At 48.2% G+C, this 18,747-nt stretch overlaps 1 protein-coding gene across 1 annotated transcript; it reads left to right on the forward strand.

Moving 5' to 3' along the window:
- Positions 1 to 2,531: 2,531 nt before the first annotated feature.
- Positions 2,532 to 15,195, forward strand: SLC6A16 (solute carrier family 6 member 16). Its single transcript, XM_070402569.1, has 13 exons — positions 2,532 to 2,700; positions 5,630 to 5,705; positions 6,296 to 6,789; positions 7,221 to 7,378; positions 7,567 to 7,693; positions 7,901 to 8,076; positions 8,332 to 8,442; positions 8,597 to 8,838; positions 10,277 to 10,463; positions 11,047 to 11,248; positions 11,401 to 11,560; positions 14,580 to 14,742; positions 14,953 to 15,195. Exons 1-13 carry the CDS (start codon positions 2,532 to 2,534, stop codon positions 15,193 to 15,195), a joined length of 2,508 nt encoding a protein of 835 aa, XP_070258670.1.
- Positions 15,196 to 18,747: the final 3,552 nt, after the last annotated feature.

The raw sequence follows: 18,747 nt of genomic DNA on the forward strand, positions 1-18,747 counted from the left end.
CGTGTCCTTCCCTCTCTGGGTCTGTTTCCTTCTCTCTGAGTCTTTTTATTTTGTATATCCCCTCCCCCTCCCTTTTTCTGGTGTGTGTGTGTGTTTCTCTCTGAGTTAAAAAAAATATTTTTATTGATTTCAGAGAGGGAGAGATAGAAATATCAATGATGAGAGAGAATCACCCATCGGCCCCATCGGCCCCCACTGGGGATGGAGCCCTGACCAGGAATCAAACTGTGATCTCCGAGTTCCGTGGTCGGCAAACTGTGGCTCGCGTGCCACATGCGGCTCTTTGGCCCCTTGAGTGCGGCTCTTCCACAAAATACCACGTGCGGGCGCACGTACAGTGCGATTGAAACTTCGTGGCCCATGTGCAGAAGTCGGTTTTCGGCTTGGGCGAGTCTATTTTGAAGAAGTACTGTTGATATTTGGCTCTGTTGACTAATGAGTTTGCCGACCACTGTCCTAGTTCATGGGTAGATGCTCAATCACCCCGCTGGCGGGGTTCTCTCTGAGACTTTTGTCTTCCTCTGAATGTCTGTCCCCCTCACTCTGGGTTTCTGTCTCCCCCAACCTCGGAGTCTCTATCCTCTCCCTCTCTGGATTTCTGGCACCTTCTCTCTGCACGCCTGTCCTTTCTCTATCGAGCACTCTCCCCCCTTCTGTCACGGCCCCTTTCTCAGAGTCTGCATCCTGTTTTGGCAACAAGGGTAGACCAGGTGCACCCCTGTGCTGGGGCAGAGGCTGGGCACCTGAGGGAAGTGAAAGTGTTGCAGGCCCCAACGGGGAAGGTCCGTGGGAGTGAGAGAGGTGGCTGGGCAGTGCCAAACACCCAGAGCGGAAGCTGAGCCTCAGGCAGTACTTCCTGCCTCTGCAGTGGGGCCCCTAGAGGAGGAGGCCCCAGAGGAGCCAGGGTTGAGCCTGGGACCTTGGCATTTGGATTCAGGTTTGCAGCACCCGATCTCTCTCAGCTTGAGCTGCATGCTTAGCAGCCTCTGAAGTCTCCCCTGACACCCCACAGGCTCCCCGATCCTGTCAAATCCTAAGTCCTCACAGATTTTCAACGTAAACTAGGGATGTTCCTACCATCACGACATCCACCCAAGCCCTGGGAAACCAGCCCCTCTTAGAATACTGCACCCTTTCTCTCTTCTGAGACATCTAACCTGCTATCTTTTTTTTTTTTAAGGCTTGAAATGCAATTTATTTTCTTATTAAAAAAACCAATTCATATTGGCAGTATGTTGATTTTTAATGCTGGGCTTCCCCTCCTCAAGGGGAATAACTGACAAATGTAATTATATAAAGTGTACAACGTGATGATTTGATAAACATACGCATCGTGAAATGATTACCAAACTTAAAATAATTAACAGGTTCACCATCTCATATAGTTTGTGTGTCTGGTGAGAACACTGAAGATCTACTTTTTGCCCTAGCCGGCTTGGCTCAGTGGATAGAGCGTCAGCCTGCAGACTGAAGGGTCCCAGGTTCGATTCCGGCCGAGGGCACATGCCTGGGTTGCGGGCACATCCCCAGTAGGGGGTGTGCAGGAGGCAGTCGATCAATGGTTCTCTCTCATCATTGGTGTTTCTATCTCTCTCTCCTTCTCCCTTCCTCTCTGAAATCAATATATATATATATATATATATATATATATATATATATATATATATTAAAAGATCTACTTTTAGCAACTTTCCAGTATATAATACTGTACTATCTATAATAATAAAAGCATGATATGCATATTAGACTGGACAGCTGAATGACCTTCTGGATGTCCTTCCGGACGAAGCCAGGGATTCGAGGGCCGAGCCCCTTGCACAGATTTCGTGCATCAGGCCTCTAGTTAAGTATAAGCACCATGATATAAATCAGATCCTTAGAATTTATTCTTCTTGACTTAAAGCTTATATCCTTTCACCTACATCTCCCCATTTCCAGCCCCTGGCAACCACCATTCTACTCTGTTACTATTATTATTATTAAAAATTTTTAAAAATTATTCACGTATAAATGACTTTTTTCCCTCTTTTTAAAATTTATTTATTAATCCTCACCTGAGGATATTTTTTCCATTGTTTTTCAGAGGGAGTCAAGCGAGGGAGGGAGACACACACACACACAACACAGACCGGTTGCCTACCTCCCAGAACCCACAACCCAGGCACCTGCCCCTGACAGGGAATTGAACCTGTGACCCTTGGGGCGCGGCTGCCGTTCTAACCACTGGCTAGTCTTTTTCTGTCTAATTGCACCTGGTACAACGCCTTCCAGTTCCATCCATGTCGCAAATGGTAGGATTTCCTTCTTTTTTATGGCTGAATAATACTCCATTCTGTGTGTGTGTGTGTGTGTGTTTGTGTGTGTATGCATGCGCGCACACACACGCGCGTGCGCACATCACCACGGCCCATAAGCAAGAGAAGCACATGCGCATGCGTGGACGGAAGGGGAGCTGAAAAGGACGAGGGGGGCAGCATTGGCTGCTAGTCACGTGGGAGTCTCGGAGAGGCGGGGCGCGAAGAGCGTGGCGCATGCGCAGAGGAACCCAGGTGTGTGTAGCGAGCCGGCCTCGAGGCCTAAAGGGGCCCGAGAGCCTCAAGGGGCCCGAGAGCGTCACTAGACTTCTCGGTGGAAGCTTCTTGATTGACCCTCGTTGTCGCCTAACTGACGGGACCGGAGAGGCCAGGCCGCCAGGCCAGGGTGAGGACGACTGGGCCCGCCCTCAGGAGCCCCGGAAACATTCCTAGATTTGGGGGGTGTGGGGCCGGGCGCCACCCCGCGGGGGTGTAACAGGCCGGGCCTCCTGGCCGCCCCCGCGTCTGCGGAACTGAGGGCTCAGAGAGGCCGCAGAGGTGCCTCCTTTTTCCTCCCTCGGAGCCCGGAAAGCTGGCTGTAGCCCCTGTGCTCATCGAATCTGACTGTGAGCGACGCCAAGGCCCGGCCTTCACAGGCCTCGGCCATGACGCCGTGCCCAGGGGTGAAACCCGGGGGTTCAAGTTCCGGGACAGCGGACGCCGGGTCCCACCCGGCCACAGGCCTGTCAGGGACCAACCGCCACTTCCTGTGCCTTGAGGAACCCGGACGGCAGCGCCTTCCTTTCCTCTCCCGAGGCAAACGGGCATTTTGGGGAGACCGAGCACTGCCCAGAGGGCGCGGGCGGGGGGAGCGGTGGGGGGGGGGACACCGTGTGGAAGCTCCAGGTTGGGCCGCGCCCCGACCTCTCCAGCGCCGGAAAACCAGGGGGTTTATAGGTGTCATCGATATTTACATTACGATACATCAGGGCACATTAATTGATTTTTGAATGTTGAACCAATCTTGCACACTTGGGATAAATCCCACTTGATAATGGTATATCATTCTTTATATACATTGTTTTAAAGAATACGATTTTTAAAATATATGTATTTTATTGATTTTTTACAGAGAGGAAAGGAGAGGGATAGAGAGTTAGAAACATCAATGAGAGAGAAACATTGATCAGCTGCCTCCTGCACGCCCCCTACTGGGGATGAGCCCGAAACCAAGGTACATGCCCTTGACCGGAATCGAACCCGGGACCCTTCAGTCCGCAGGCCGATGCTCTATCCACTGAGCCAAACCGGTTAGGGCAGGAATACGATTTTTTAAAAAATATATGTTTTGTTGATTTCAGAGAGGAAGGGAGAGGGAGAGAGAGAGAAGGAAACATCAGTGATGAGAGAGAATCAGTGATCAGCTGCCTCCTGAACGATCCACACTGGGGATGGAGCCCCCAACCTGGGCATGTGCCCTGACCAGGAATGGAACCCTGACTTCCTGGTTCGTAGGTTGATGCTCAACCACTGAGCCATGCTGGCCGGGTGGCCATTTTTCTTTGTATATTTTTTTAAACATTCTCAGTCATGAAATAGAATATACATCCACAAAGGTGCCTGGAACATGTAAGCAGAGTTTCAAATGATTAATTATAAAGTTTATATATGTGTAACGGACACCCAGATAAAGAAATAGTACATTTCCATGACTCAAAAAGATTTCCCATTATCAGCTCTCAATCAGTACCCCATCTTCCCCACAGCAGCGGTTCTCGACCTGTGTGTGGGTCACAACCCCTTTGGCGGTCGAACGACCCTTTCACAGGGGTCGCCTGAGACCATCCTGCATATCAGATATTTACATTACGATTCATGACAGTAGCAACATGACAGTTATGAAGTAGCAACGGAAATAGTTTTATGGTTGGGTCACCACATGAGGAACTGTATTGAAAGGGCCAGAAGGTTGAGAACCACTGCCCTACAGTATCCTTTCTTTCCTTTTAAAGGTACCTTTTAATCTGACTTTTGTGATAATCATTCACTTTATACTTTTATCATGTATATATGCATCCCTAAACTATATAATTTTGCTTCATTTTGAACTTAGAAATATGAAGTCATTCTGTTGAATATTTTATGTCGTGCTTCTTTTTCTTTTTTAAAGATTTTTAATTGATTTTTAGAGAGAGTGGAAGGGAGAGGGAGAGAGAAACATTGATGTGAGAGCGAACATTGATTGGCTGCCTCCCGACTGGGAATTGAACCACCAACTTTTTGGTGCACAGGACGACTCCCAACCAACTAAGCCAAACTGGCAGGGCTGTGTCATGCTTCTTTTTCTCAACCTTGTGAGATTAATTTATGATGTTGAAAGTAGTTGTAGTGCCTTTGTTTTCTTTACATATGTACAGTCTTCTTTTGTTTGGATATTCTACAGTTCATTAATTTGATTATATATACATATATATTTTTTAATGTTTTTTAAAATATATTTTATTGATTTTTTACAGAGAGGAAGGGAGAGGGATAGAGAGTCAGAAACATCGATGAGAGAGAAACATCGATGAGAGAGAAACATCGATCAGCTGCCTCCTGCACACCCCCCACTGGGGATGTGCCTGCAACCAAGGTACATGCCCTTGACTGGAATCAAACCTGGGATCTTTTAGTCCGCAGGCCAACGCTCTATCCACTGAGCCAAACCGGTCAGGGCACATTAATTGATTTTTGAATGTTGAACCAATCTTGCACACTTGGGATAAATCCCACTTGATAATGGTATATCATTCTTTTTTTTTTTTTTTTTTAAATATATTTTATTGATTTTTTTACAGAGAGGAAGGGAGAGAGAGAGTTAGAAACATCGATGGGAGAGAAACATCGATCAGCTGCCTCCCGCACATCTCCCACTGGGGATGTGCCCGCAACCCAGGTACACGCCCCCGACCAGAATCGAACCCGGGACCCTTCAGTCCGCAGGCCGACGCTCTATCCACTGAGCCAAACCGGCTTTGGCGGTATATCATTCTTTATATACATGGTTGATTAGGTTTGCTAATATTTCGTTTAGGATTTTTATGTTTAGGATTTTTATAGCTCTGTTAATGAGAGATATTGGTCAGCAGTTTTCCGTAATGTTTTTGCTATTGGGGTAATGCTGATCTTGTTGAACGAGTTAGAAAGTACTCCCTCTGCTTCTGTCCTCTGAAAGAGATTGTAGAGAATTTGTATAATTTCTTCTTTAAATATTTATTAGACTTTGATCAGTGAACCCATTGCATCCTGTTCTTTTTTCTTTTTCAGCACGCTCCCGGCCCGTTCTCTTGTAGAGTATTTGAGGAGCCAAGGAAAGGTCAGAGTGGTAGAAGCACAGAGAGCAGAGAGGAGACTGGCTCCAAATATGAGGTAGAGCACCATCCTCTTGCTGGGGGTAGAGCAGTTGGGGAGGAGAGGGGAGATGGACAATAACTAGACTAACAATCAAGAGTTAATCACATCAGGACGTGAGAAATGCTATGAAGAAAAATAAAAGTGGGCAGGACGGAGAGCGTGGTGGATAGGTAGGCTGCTCTTTTAAATAGGTGGGCGGGGAAGGCACTCTGGTGAGGTGATATTTGAACAGAGACCTGGCTGTTTTACCGATGAGAAAGCTCAGAGAGGGAAAACAAGTTTCCTACGGTTACAAGACAGATTTAGTGTTAAATTAGTTTCTTTGATTCAAAAGCTCACTAAAAATGGCACCTCCCTCTGTCGGGAGTACACGTCAGTGTTTTTAGAAACTTCTTGAACGGGATTCCTGACTATTGTTAGCTTTCCTATCTCTACTCTTAACCCGTGCACCAAAGCGTTTCTAAAAAGTAAAACTTACGTAAGAGAATGATTTGTGCTTTGAATTTCAGTGGTGGTAGGGACAGAAATAAAAGGTTTGCTTTAAGGAGGTGTGGAGGATTATTTTGAAACTCAAAATCTAAAGTCTAGGTTTTGGTGTCCTTCAGGTCTGCTCAGGAAGGCAGACCCTCCCTTGGAAAAGTGGAAGCTGCTCCTGAGAGTCTGCCTGAAGTGAAGACAAAGGCCCAGTCTTTTCAGGCGAAAGTCTCATCTCCTGATCCAGCCGTTGTAGAGGGCTCCCCAAGTACCCACACTCAGCAAAGCAAGGGCGCAGAGAGCAGGCTTTCGGTGCCCTACGAGAAGCAGAGTTTGGTGTCCCGAATTGCAGAGGCTGAGGCCTGGGAGACTCAGGCTTTTGAAGCTGAGAAAAGGAGGAGCAGCCAATTTAGGCAAGCCTCTATATTTGAGTTGGAAGATGCCCCGGTGAAACAGAAACCCTCACTTAAGAAGGTGGAGGTATCAGAGAAGAAAAAGAGTGAGGTCGTCTCCACCCGTCCACTCTGGGCCAACAAGGCTGAGTACATCTTCGCCCTGGTGGGCTTCTCCTTGAGGCCACTCAATCTTTGGCGTTTTCCCCACCTGTGGCTTCACAATGGCGGTTGTAAGTCTGGGGACCAGGAATCATGGGACCACAAAGGGTTAGCAAGACAGAGACTTAGCCAGGGCTCAAACTTCAAGGTCTCTGGGATCTGTAGAGGCTGGAGACTTGGTACTCTGAGCAGGATAGGAGCCAGCTGTCTGAACACCGAGGGTGGTGAGAGGGGTAGAGGTGCAGGATATCCGAACATCATGGTGGGGCTAGAAGCCTGTATCAGGGTTGGGGTGGAACCTATGTATCTGGGTCTTCCAGGAATTGGGGGGCAAGGGGCTGGACATCTGGGTCTTTAAGGGATGTGGAAATAGTTACATCTTGATGCCTGTGGCCCTGAGGGAGATCACCAGTAGGGAATGTCTCTTTCCGGACTCCCAAAGAAATCCAAACGCTGAAAAGCCAGATGATTCTCAGAGCCCTTCCTTAAATCCCCTGCACAGGGAGTTTTTTCATCATCTACATCTTCTTGCTGTTCTTGATGGGGATTCCTCTCCTCTTCCTGGAGATGGCAGTTGGTCGGAGGATGCGCCAGTGCAGCATTTGTGCATGGACTGTCATGGGCCCCTGGTTTGTTAGTGTGGGGTATAGCAGCTTAATGGTGAGGAGCCCTGGCTGCCCAGGCCGACCCTTTACATCCCACCCCCATCCCTACCCTTGTCCTGGAATGAGTCCCCTGATTTCACTTCCATGGGTCAAGTCCCTTCGGTTCCTCAGTCCTCTGTCAAATCCCTCCCTTTTTCCCGTCCCCACTTTTCCTCCCCAGCCACCGCCTTCCTGGCCCCACAGGTGTGCTTCATCACCGCCTTGTACTTGAATGTGGCCAATGGCTGGATCCTCTTCTACCTGGGCCAGTCCTTCCAGTTTTCCGTTCCGTGGGAGCGCTGTCCTCTCCTGAAGAACTCCAGTGGCTTCGGTGAGGAGGAAGTGAGAGAGAAAGAGAAAGGGGAAACAGAGAGGTGGAAGGGAATTTGGAAGAGGAGAAAGGAGTGAGGAGGGATAAAGACGAGGCAGGTAGCAGGAAGAAAGAAGAAAGGAGAGGAAGGGGGTGTGGGGGAAGGGTTAATGAAGAGGGGAACGGTCACCCTGTCTAGCAAGGGAGTCCAAAGCCAGATACCCCCAGATCCTGAATGTGCACGGACAACACCCTCCATGTACTTCTGGTACCGGCTGACCTTGAAGGCCTCAGACAGCATTGAGGAGCATGGGCCCCCAGTCATCTCTCTGCTCCTGCCCCTTTTGATGGCTTGGTGTCTTGTTGGCATTTTCATGATTAATGGGATCAAGTCCACCGGGAAGGTGAGTCTGCACTTTCGGATTCCGTAACAGTCTCAGATACTTTAGCCCTCACCTAACATTACTTACTCATTGATCTTCTGATTTCCCACTCCCTCTGGCCTTTCACTCCCACTTAGCCCCTGAACCCTGCTGAAAGCTATCTTCTAACTCCTCATTTCTGACTCAGAATGTTTTATCCCTGCTGACTGTTGATTGACTGCCCCCCGCCCCCCCGCACTGGTACATGGTTGCTGATATGCCCTCCCCTGAATTCAGGTATTATGTGTCTTGGTACCATTGGCTGGTATCATCACAATCTCTTTACTCATCCGGAGTGTACTGCTGACCGGGGCACGATACGGGCTTCAGCGTTTGACGGTTATGAAGGTATATCTTCTTCACTCCCCTCTCAGACCTCAGAGGACACCTGTTGTCTGCTCTCAGTGTCCTTTCCCCACTGCCTCCCTCTGTAGCCCCTGCATTTTGTTAAGGTTCTCCTCCTCTTTGACATCTCTCCTTATTCTTCTCTTTTCCCTTATAGGTATCGGCTATGTACAGCATAACTGCGTGGATCCAAGCAGGGATCCAAGTCTTGTTTGCCTTAGGTCTCGGCTTTGGCCCCGTTGTCATTTACTCCTCGTACATGGACCAGCCCAACAACTGTGTCAGTGATGCGTTCGTTGTGGCGTTCATCAACCTGGGCTTCTCGATACTTGCCATGCCTTTTATCCTCAGTGTGCTGGGCTTCTGGGCCACTGTCCTCATACACAGCTGCATTGAGAAGTAAGGCCAGCCCCTTAGTTGAGAGTGTCAGCCTTAGGGAACTACAAAACCCAGAGACCCTAATCTTACAGGTGCTGCTGCAAAGACCCGCCTTCACACAGGCGCCCTTGCAAGCCTCTGCTCTCTCCTAGAATGAAAAACGGAGACAAGAGAATCCCCGTCACATGTTGTCCTTCTCAGAGCCCCTTTCTAGCCCTGGAAATCTCCCACGTCAGAGATTGCCAATTGCTCACCTCAGCGTATCTCAACAGAGAAATTCGAAAAGTGGCAAACAGTCAAGGTTACTCTAGCCTCAGACAGCCTCTAAGACCACACCCTTCGGAACACCCTTCTGCTCCCGAATGCAGTCATTCTTTACTGGCAACTCCCGAATTTAGGGGTGTCAGTCAATCTGTCATACTTAAGCCCCACCAGGACGCTCAGGACTAGAGCCTGTATTGTCTTCTCAGCCTGTTCTAGTCTGTGGGCATGAATCAAAACTATCCCTCAGGCACTTAGAAAGTACTCTGGGTGCTGGACATCGTTGGGCAGGTGGCTCAGACCACAGTCCTTGCCTTCGTTGTGTTTTCAGTTTTGGAGGGACGAAGGGAAGGGATTTCGATACTTAATCACAGTCACAAAGTCATGATAACTGGTAGCAGGAGTGATGGGAAGACAGAAGACAAAGCCATTAACTATGCCCAGGCTAGTCAGGGAAGGACTTCTGGAGGAGGCAAACCTAAGCTGAATTTGTCCCTAGGGATCCTAACCTGTGCAAGTAACCACCAGAAGAACATACAGTATTTTAGTGGATAAAATTTGATCAAACTATACTTATTTTCCTGCAGCTTGCATTTTGCTCTTATCAGTAAGCTTGCGCAAGCCTTCCATTGCAGCAATGAGCTGATTTTTAAGGATTTGTAGGAATTGACCAAGTGAAGAATGGTGGCGGGGGTGGGGCTGGTCTTGGGCATGAGAGGCTATGGCAGGCCCTGAAACTGTAAGTAGTTAAATCTGACCACAGCATAAAATGTGCAGAGGGTCGTGGGGGAAAGAGAAGGTGAGAGAGGCCAGCAGAGCTCAGGTGAAAAAGACTAAGAAGTTTCTCATAGCTCAACTCCATGAGCTATGCACTGTCATCTAAGTAGATGGTACTTCCTGATATTCAGTATGCAAAGCTTAGAAGGTTGACTTTTGCCTACTAGTCTAAAACGGGAGGAAGGGCAGAGGTGAGGATGAATAGGAGACTTCATCACTAGAGCAGGGACCCCGGAGTCCCCAGCAGATTATAGGAGAGACTTCTGGTTCGCAGAGTTCATGACCCTGAAGGTGGGTGCTTTTTCAGTTTCCTCCCAGGCTGTACCTTATTCAGATCAGTAATGCTAGGCTCGAGATGTCCTTTCTTCTCTGGAAGTGAAGGAGCCAGATGGTTCTATGAGATTCAACTTCTTATCCCCAGGAATGCTGAATTGCTTTTGAAGCTGGTAGTCCAGGGGAAACTGCCTCCTGAGGCCCAGCCCCCTCTGAACATACCAGATGATCCAGACGTCATCTTCAACTCCTGGCTCAACAGTCTTTCCCAGCCCGTCAAGAACCTGGTCCTCTCCCACATTACTGAGTGCAACTTAGAGAAGCAGTTTTTGAAGGTCAGTACAACTAGGTGCACTGGGCTGAGAGTTCCTTAGTGCCTTCTGTAAAACAGAAATCTCATCTTTTATTAGCACCAGAAAAAAAAAAATCCCAGAGACACCAGGATAACCTGCAGCCCTGATAATGCAGAGAAATAGAGCTTGCAGAATGGCCTCCCCTGGATAATGCTAGGTGGGTGGGTTTTCCTTGTCAGGGGTCAGCGTGGAGATCCCAGTTTGACAGTGACCCGAGACTTTGGGGAACTTTTCCAGGGAAGGTAGAACGTATCTGGATCTGTATTGTGCTTAAGTTCAAGGACACTTTCTTTCTTTCTTTTTTTTTTTTTTTTAAATATATTTTATTGATTTTTTACAGAGAGGAAGGGAGAGGGATAGAGAGTTAGAAAACCGATGAAAGAGAAACATCGATCAGCTGCCTCTTGCACACCCCCAACTGGGGATGTGCCCGCAACCAAGGTACATGCCCCTGACCGGAATCGAACCTGGGACCCTTCAGTCCGCAGGCCGACGCTCTATCCACTGAGCCAAACCGGTTAGGGCTCAAGGACACTTTCACTCCTGCCTTTTCTTCCCTTAACAGGCTAAGGAGGGCCTAAGCTTTGCATTCCTGGCCTTCATTGAAGCCATGTCATTCATTTCTGGGTCTGTGTTCTGGTCCATCCTCTTCTTCCTGCTGTTGCTGCTCCTGGAGATGGGTTTCATGATAGGGCTCCTGCAAGGTGTCATGACTCCACTCCAGGACACCTTTCCTTTTTGCAAGAAACATGAAAAGCTATTGACAGGTACTCTGACCTATGGCCCTACTCCCACCAATGACCCTGGTTGCACTGAGACTCTAATCCAGCCCTGATAATAGCTTCTGCTTAACCCTCCCCCCGACCCCCCGCCGCCAGCCAGACCTCTGACCTTGATCCAAGTTCAATGTTTCCTCCAGTGGTTCTCTTTGGACTCATGTTCCTGTGTAGCATCTTCTTCATTCAACCTGCAGGCGTCTATTACGTCAAACTGCTGAGTGATTACTGGATGGTCCTCCCCATCATCATCATCGTCATATCTGAAAACATGGCTGTGAGCTGGGCCTATGGGTCCAGGAGGTGATCACTTGGGGCTAAGGGAAGGGTGACTTCCTTCCTTCCCTCCTTCCTTCCTTCCCTCCTTCCTAAATTCATTTCTTTCTTTCTTTCTTTCTTTCCTTCTTTCTTTCTTTCTTTCTTTCTTTCTTTCTTTCTTTCTTTCTTTCTTTCTTTCTTTCTTCCTTCCTTCCTTCCTTCCTTCCTTCCTTCCTTCCTTTCTTTCTTTCTTTCTTTCTTTCTTTCTTTCTTAAACTATATTTTTATTGATTTCAGAGAGGAAAGGAGAGGGAGAGAATCATTAATGATGAGAGAGAATCATTGATTGGCTGCCTCCTGCATGCCCCCGACTGGGGATTGAGCCCACAACCCGGGCATGTGCCCTGACCAGGAATCGAACTGTGACCTCCTGGTTCATGGGTTGATGCTCAACCACTCAGCAACACTGGCGGGGCTGACCCCTTTCTCTTTGCCTTCATTCTCACTCAACTAGAGCAACATTAGGGACCCTCAACTTCAGGGCCTTCTGCAAAACCTTTTAATTCACTCATTTATTGATCATATTTATTAAGTACTTAATATGTGCCAGGCACTTTTTTAGTCACCAGATACAGTATCAAAGCAATCATACTTGTCCTCAGGGAGTTTACATTCTAGTGGTGGAGATAGTTACCAAATGAACAACAAAAAAATGTTAGTTGGTAATAATTGACAGGAGAAAAATCATAGAGTAAGGTAAAATGATCAAGAGTGTGAGTTTGTATGGGTGTTAATTGAGGTAGGATTGCAAGGAAGACCTCTCTGAGAAGGAGACATTTGAACAGACTCCTGAATGAAGGAGTCAGATAGAATTCTGAGAAAGTGTGTTCCAAGTAGAGGGAGCAGTAGGTACCATGGTAAGAGAAGCATTATGCCTGAAAGCTTTAAGGATCGAGGAGATCAGAGAGGTCGGAATAGAATCCTATATACTAAAAGCCTAACGTGCAAAGAGTCTGACCGTTCATTTGACCATTTGACCAGTCGCTATGACGCCCTCTAGTCACCAGGGGGCAGATGCTCCGACCAGTAGGTTAGCTTGCTGCTGGGATCTGGCCAACTGGGACTGGAGGAGACAAGCCGGACACACCCTGGAGCCCTCCTGTGGTCCCTCCCAGGCCCCAGTCCTGTACTGATGGGGACCACCTGTACTGGTGGTCAGTGTGCATCATAGCAACCGGTCATTCTACCGTTCAGTCAATTTGCATGTTACTCTTTTATTGTATAGGATGATAGAGGAGGCACTAGAAGGTTTTGAGTAGGGGAATGACATAATCAGATTAAAACAATTTTTAATCCTCACCAGAGGATACTTTTTCCATTGATTTTCAGAGAGAGTAGAAGGGAGGGAGGAGTGGGTGGAGAGAGAGAGAGAAAGAAACATTGATTGGCTCTCTCTCGTAAGCACTCCCACAAGGACCATAGAACCTGCAGCCGAGGTACATGCCTTGATTGGGAATGAAACCTGTGGCCAGGGCCAGATTTATTTAAAAAAAAAAAGATACCTATACTCCGGCTGGTGTGGTTCAGTGGTTGAGAACTGACCTATGAACCAGGAGGTCACTGCTCAGGGCACATGCCTGGGTTGCAGGCTTGATCCCCAGTGGGGGACATTACAGAAGGCAGCTAATCAATGATTCTCATCATTGATGTTTCTACCTTTCTCTTCCTCTCCCTTCCTCTCTGAAATCAATACAAATATATTAAAAAAAGAAGATACCTATAATTGCTGTGTGGAGAATAGACTATGAGGAGTCAAAAATGAAGCAAGGAGAACAGTAGTGAGTTATTGTAATATTTTAAATGGGAGCTAACAGTGGCTTAGGCTAGGCTGTTAGAGGGGTAGATTGAGAGATGTCTAATTCTTCAAGGAAGAACGACCAGGGGAGAGAGAACAAACTAATCAGGGACTGGAAATTAGCAGCTGTAACTGTGGAATGGGAGAGTGGGAAAATCCAAGTCACACACAGGGGACTCCTGAGCCCAGCTTTTTACCAGGCTGGTCTGTGGACATCCAAGTGGCATAATTCAAGGGCAGAAGGCTCAGATGGCAGTATTTTCAGGTGACAGTAGTTCTTGCAGTCAGCTTATTCACATTTATTTACTCCACAAATATTTCTTGAGACTTTTCTCTGTTTTGAGAAAGCCTTGAAGTACTTGGATATAAATGACTTAGAATTAGCTCCTCCTCTTAAAGAGCACAGAGTCCAAAGAGGAAGACGTGTACAAGCAGACAATCGTGGTACAAGGTGGTAAGTCTAGAGGAGAGGTGCTGGCAGCACTGTAGGGGCACCTGGAAGGTCAGAGGAGGTATCTTGGAGGAGAGGACAATTGAGCAGAGTCTGGACAGATGAATAGTCTAGGCCAGTGGTCGGCAAACTGTGGCTCGCAAGCCACATGCGGCTCTTTGGCCCCTTGAGTGTGGCTCTTCCACAAAATACCACGTGTGGGCACGCATGTACAGTGCGATTGAAACTTCATGGTCCATGTGCAGAAGTCGGAAGAGCCACACTCAAGGGGCCAAAGAGCCGCATGTGGCTCACGAGCCGCCATTTGCCGACCACTGGCCAGGCCAAAGGACCCCATTTGTATATTGATTAAGTTTGAGAACATGCACTGAAGGAGGCTGGATATACGGGCTGGAAGAAACCAAGTAAAGTTCCCTGAGGGTCGCATGTTAACTTTACTGGGGGCCTGTGTCTGTTCACTATGCATATCCAGCACCTAGAATAGTCCCTGGCACATCATAAACACTCTCATGTTTATGGGATGAATGAAAGAGACTTGACCTTTATCCTGAGGGCCTTGGGTACCCATGAAAGGTTTTAGAGCAGTAGAGGAATGGTTGACATTTTTTCTTGGGTTGGGAGGAAGAGAGAAGAGGAGGCCTGAGCTGAAGTGAGGTAGAATATTTAGAAGATGCTAAATAAGGTCAGACTGGCCTTGGCCCCCAAGGAAGGGTAAGGCTCGACTGGGCCTGCCACAGTCTCCTGGCCCTTTCTTCCAGGTTCCTTGCAGAACTGGGGCCTCTGTGGAGCCGCCCCATCCATCCCATCTTTCACTGCCTGTGGTGCTGTGCGTGTCCATTTGTGCTGCTCATCCTGTTCACTGTAATTCTGATTTTTCTGTCTCTGAAGACCTTCACCTATGTGGCCTGGGACTCAAGCACTGTGAGCCTCCCTCTCCAGACCCCCAACCTTCCTAGGGAGTGGGGGCCAGATCTTTCCATCCACTCTTGACCTAAAGGGACCTTATCATCTCATTCTCTGCTCCCTGAAGACTCAGTCCTCTGCCCGGGTTCCCCTCCCACTCTTCCCTTCCACAGTCTTTCCTCTTCTGGGGGCTTCAATTTTCTGAACCCCTTTCCCATCTCTCCACAGTCCAAAGAGGTGCCTCGACCATACCCATCATGGGCGCTGCTTGTAATGGTTTTTATCTTCCTCATTGTCACCCTCCCCATCCTCATATACTTCGTATACAGCTTCGCCCATGATATTCCCTTCAAACCCAGAAGCTTGGAGGAACCTCTCAGATCCTCCAAATCCCAAAGTCTCAGTAATGAGGCCCAAAAGAAGGAAACCCCACAAGGTGGTAAGGAAACTGCTGGTCCACCAGCTGTGTGACATCCCAATTTCCTTGATGTGGCCTGACATCTCACATCCTTCAAAACAGATCTAACAGGCAACTCTTAATATCAGCTACCAATTGTGATGGCCTGGGACCCAGAACTTTTCCCCCCAAGAATATAGCATTATTTGGGGGGCTCTTGGGACCTGGCTTTTCAGCCCCCCTCCTAGACCCCTCAGGTTGCCACTGTCATTTTTCCCAGCCCCTTTCAGTGTGTACACATACACTGTCAGTGATGCTAACTGAACCTGACTGATACGGAGCTGGAGGAGTAATGCTGTTGATCAATAAATCAATCCAAGCACTGGGTGTGAGCAGATCTGTTTTTATTTTCTATAAATGTCTCAGACATTCAGTCTTACTCACAGGAGACTTCCACCCTTTTGAGAGCTAAATATTCAGACCTGAGTTCCTGCCCTCTCCTTGCTGTGGCAAATTCAGATGCTAGATTAGTTGACTTGCTTTATCCAGGGACTGGCCTTTAGCCAAGAAAAACCCAGGATGTGGTGGTTTCAGCAAAGATGGAAAGGATATTAATGTGCTTGCTCATGGGACATGGTACTCCTATCATAGGTCTAAAATTTTAATTAGAGTTTCCAAGACTGCCCTGGTCAGTGTGGCTCCGTTGGTTGGAGCGTTGTCCCATGCACAGAAAGGTCGCGGGTTTGATTCCTGGTCAGAGTGCATCGGAGAGGCAACAGATACATGTTTCTCACATCGATATTTCTCTCCCCCTCGCCCTTCCTCTTTCTCTAAAATCAATATCTTTGAATGAGGGGGGAAAATAGATTCTCATGACTGTTGACGACTAAGTCCTTCACACAGACGAAGTGATCTGTGGGCTAACACCCAGTTTGGGAACCACCACATGGGATCTGAGCCCACCAGGGCCCCATAGCTAAGTGTAAGTTACCCTTTTCCCACGGGGCTAAAGCAGATGAATTCACTTAGGGATGGAGACTGAGTGGGTCTCAGGGAACCTGTAGGGGCGCTTGAGTCCACAACCGAGCTGAGGTGTTCGCGGAGAGGAGGAAGAACGGGGGCTTGTGGGTAGAGGTGGTTGGGCTTCCCCGAAATCGGAGGTTTCCTTTAAAATTTAATGCTCAAGAAATTCCAGGACTTCGGATTGCTCAGCTCCCACAGGGAGACTGTCGCCGCATACGTTTCTGGGACGAAGGGAGAAAAAGCAGACGTCCCTAACCATGCGTTGGCGGCGGAGCTCCAGGGGCGGGTCTGCTGAGTGGGAAGAGCAGAGATGCCCAACGTCTCCGGCCTCAGCAGTTTCACCGCGTTCCTCCGGCTCGAGGGTGGGCGGGCTGCGGGCGGCGTGCCGCTCCCCGTCGCCGCCCATTGGCTCCCGTACCTTGTGGCCCCGCCCCCTTCCAAACGACCTGTCCCCCGAGGACTCGTGCTATTGAGTCAGGTAAGGGAGGGCTGGGGGAGAGGACACAGTCACCTTCTCACGATCAAATAGCCTGAGTGTCCAAGCGCCTTCCTTTGGGGAACCCAGGTGTTCATCCTCCTTTCTGCCCCCCCAACCTCCAGTTCCAGCTGTGGGAGCAGAGCCTGTGGGGGAGGTACTGAAAAGTAGGGGCTCACCGGGTGAACCGATGGGAGCGGAATGAAGCTCTTGGCGCGTGTCCTCCTCCTCTAGATTTCTCTTTCTCAGGCCTCTTGTCGAAGGTCCTTCGCAGGGTTGTTTCAACTGGGACTATCCCACGGCGGGAGACTGGTTTCTATCATGGGTTCTTCTCTGCAGAGGCCTGGGGTCCTTACTGTATCAAGTGCGGTTTCTGGCACCTTGAGCAGGAGCAGGTTGTCTTCTGGGCCGCTGTCGGGCATTTCTGGCCTCGTTAGACAAAGGGAAGGCCCGTCCCTCGGGAGGGTACCTTGCACATATCTTCACTTTTATGCCTCACAAGAACGGTATGAAGTACAGGTATGTCCTCTTCAGTTTCCATCAGGAGACCCGGAAGAAAGAGGGGCTCACACCGTGAGTGAGGGAGAGAGCCGGACAAAGATTCATGTCTGTGGCCTCTGGGCCTTTTATTTGGGAAAATCTTCAAACACATACGAAAGCGTAACGATGAGTTACTTTGTACTCATCAGCTATCTTCAGTTGACCTGCTGGTGACCAACCCGGTTTCATCTCTCCTCACCCCACAGCATGCCTCTCATTACTTGGAAGCAAATCTCTGAGGTATAAGAACACTTTAGAACACCTGACAAAATGTATCACACCTAAAATAAATAAGAGTAATCCTGCCAAAACCGGTTTGGCTCAGTGGATAGAGCGTCGGCCTGCGGACTGAAGGGTCCCAGGTTTGATTCCGGTCAAGGGCATGTACCTGGGTTGCGGGCACATCCCCCGTGGGAGATGTGCGGGAGGCGGCTGATCGATGTTTCTCTCTCATCGATGTTTCTAACTCTCTATCTCTCTCCCTTCCTCTCTGTAAAAAATCAATAAAAATATATTTTTAAAAAAAGAGTAATCCTAATATCAAATATCCAGTCAATACTCAGATTTTCTTGTTAGTCTCGATTTTTCCTGGTAGCTTTATTTTTTAACAGCTTTATTGAGATATAATTCACACCCCATACAATTCACCCATTTAAAGTGTACACTTCAATGATTTTTAGTCTATCACAGAGGTGTGCACCCACCACCACAGTCCATTTTTAAAAAAATATATTTTATTGATTTTTTACAGAGAGGAAGGGAGAGGGACAGAGAGTTAGAGACATCGATGGGAGAGAAACATCAATCAGCTGCCTCCTGCACACCCCTTACTGGGGATGTGCCTGCAACCAAGGTACATGCCCTTGACCGGAATCGAACCTGGGACCTTTCAGTCCGCAGGCCGACACTCTAGTCCAGCCGTGGGCAAACTACGGCCCGCAGGACAGATCCGGCCCGTTTGAAATGAATAAAACTAAAAAAAAAAAAAAAGACCATACCCTTTTATATAATGATGTTTACTTTGAATTTATATTAGTTCACACAAACACTCCATCCATGCTTTTGTTCCGGCCCTCCGGTCCAGTTTAAGAACCCATTGTGGCCCTCGAGTCAAAAAGTTTGCCTACCCCTGCTATCCACTGAGCCAAACCAGTTAGGGCACCACAGTCCATTTTAATACATTTTCATTATCCCAAAAAGAAACCCCACACCTCTTAGCCATCACCCCAACTGCCCCAGCCCCTTAACCCAGCCTAAGACAACCACTAATCTACTTTTTATATATATATATATTTTATTGATTTTTTTTATAGAGAGGAAGGGAGAGGGATAGAGAGCTAGAAACATCCATGAGAGAGAAACATCGATCAGCTGCCTCCTGCACACTCCTTACTGAGTATGTGCCCGCAACCAAGGTACATGCCCTTGACTGGAATCGAACCTGGGACCCTTGAGTTCACAGGCTGACGCTCTATCCACTGAGCCAAACCAGTCAGGGCCAGATTTGCTATTTCTTTGTGATTTAGTCTTGGTAGATTTTCTGTTTCTATAAGTTTTCCATTTCATCTAGATTGTCCACGTGTTTTTT

Source organism: Myotis yumanensis, unplaced genomic scaffold (assembly GCF_028538775.1).
Source record: "Myotis yumanensis isolate MYYU_CA2020_CCGP unplaced genomic scaffold, mMyoYum1.0.hap1 SCAF_23, whole genome shotgun sequence".
NCBI classification, from domain to species: domain Eukaryota; kingdom Metazoa; phylum Chordata; class Mammalia; order Chiroptera; family Vespertilionidae; genus Myotis; species Myotis yumanensis.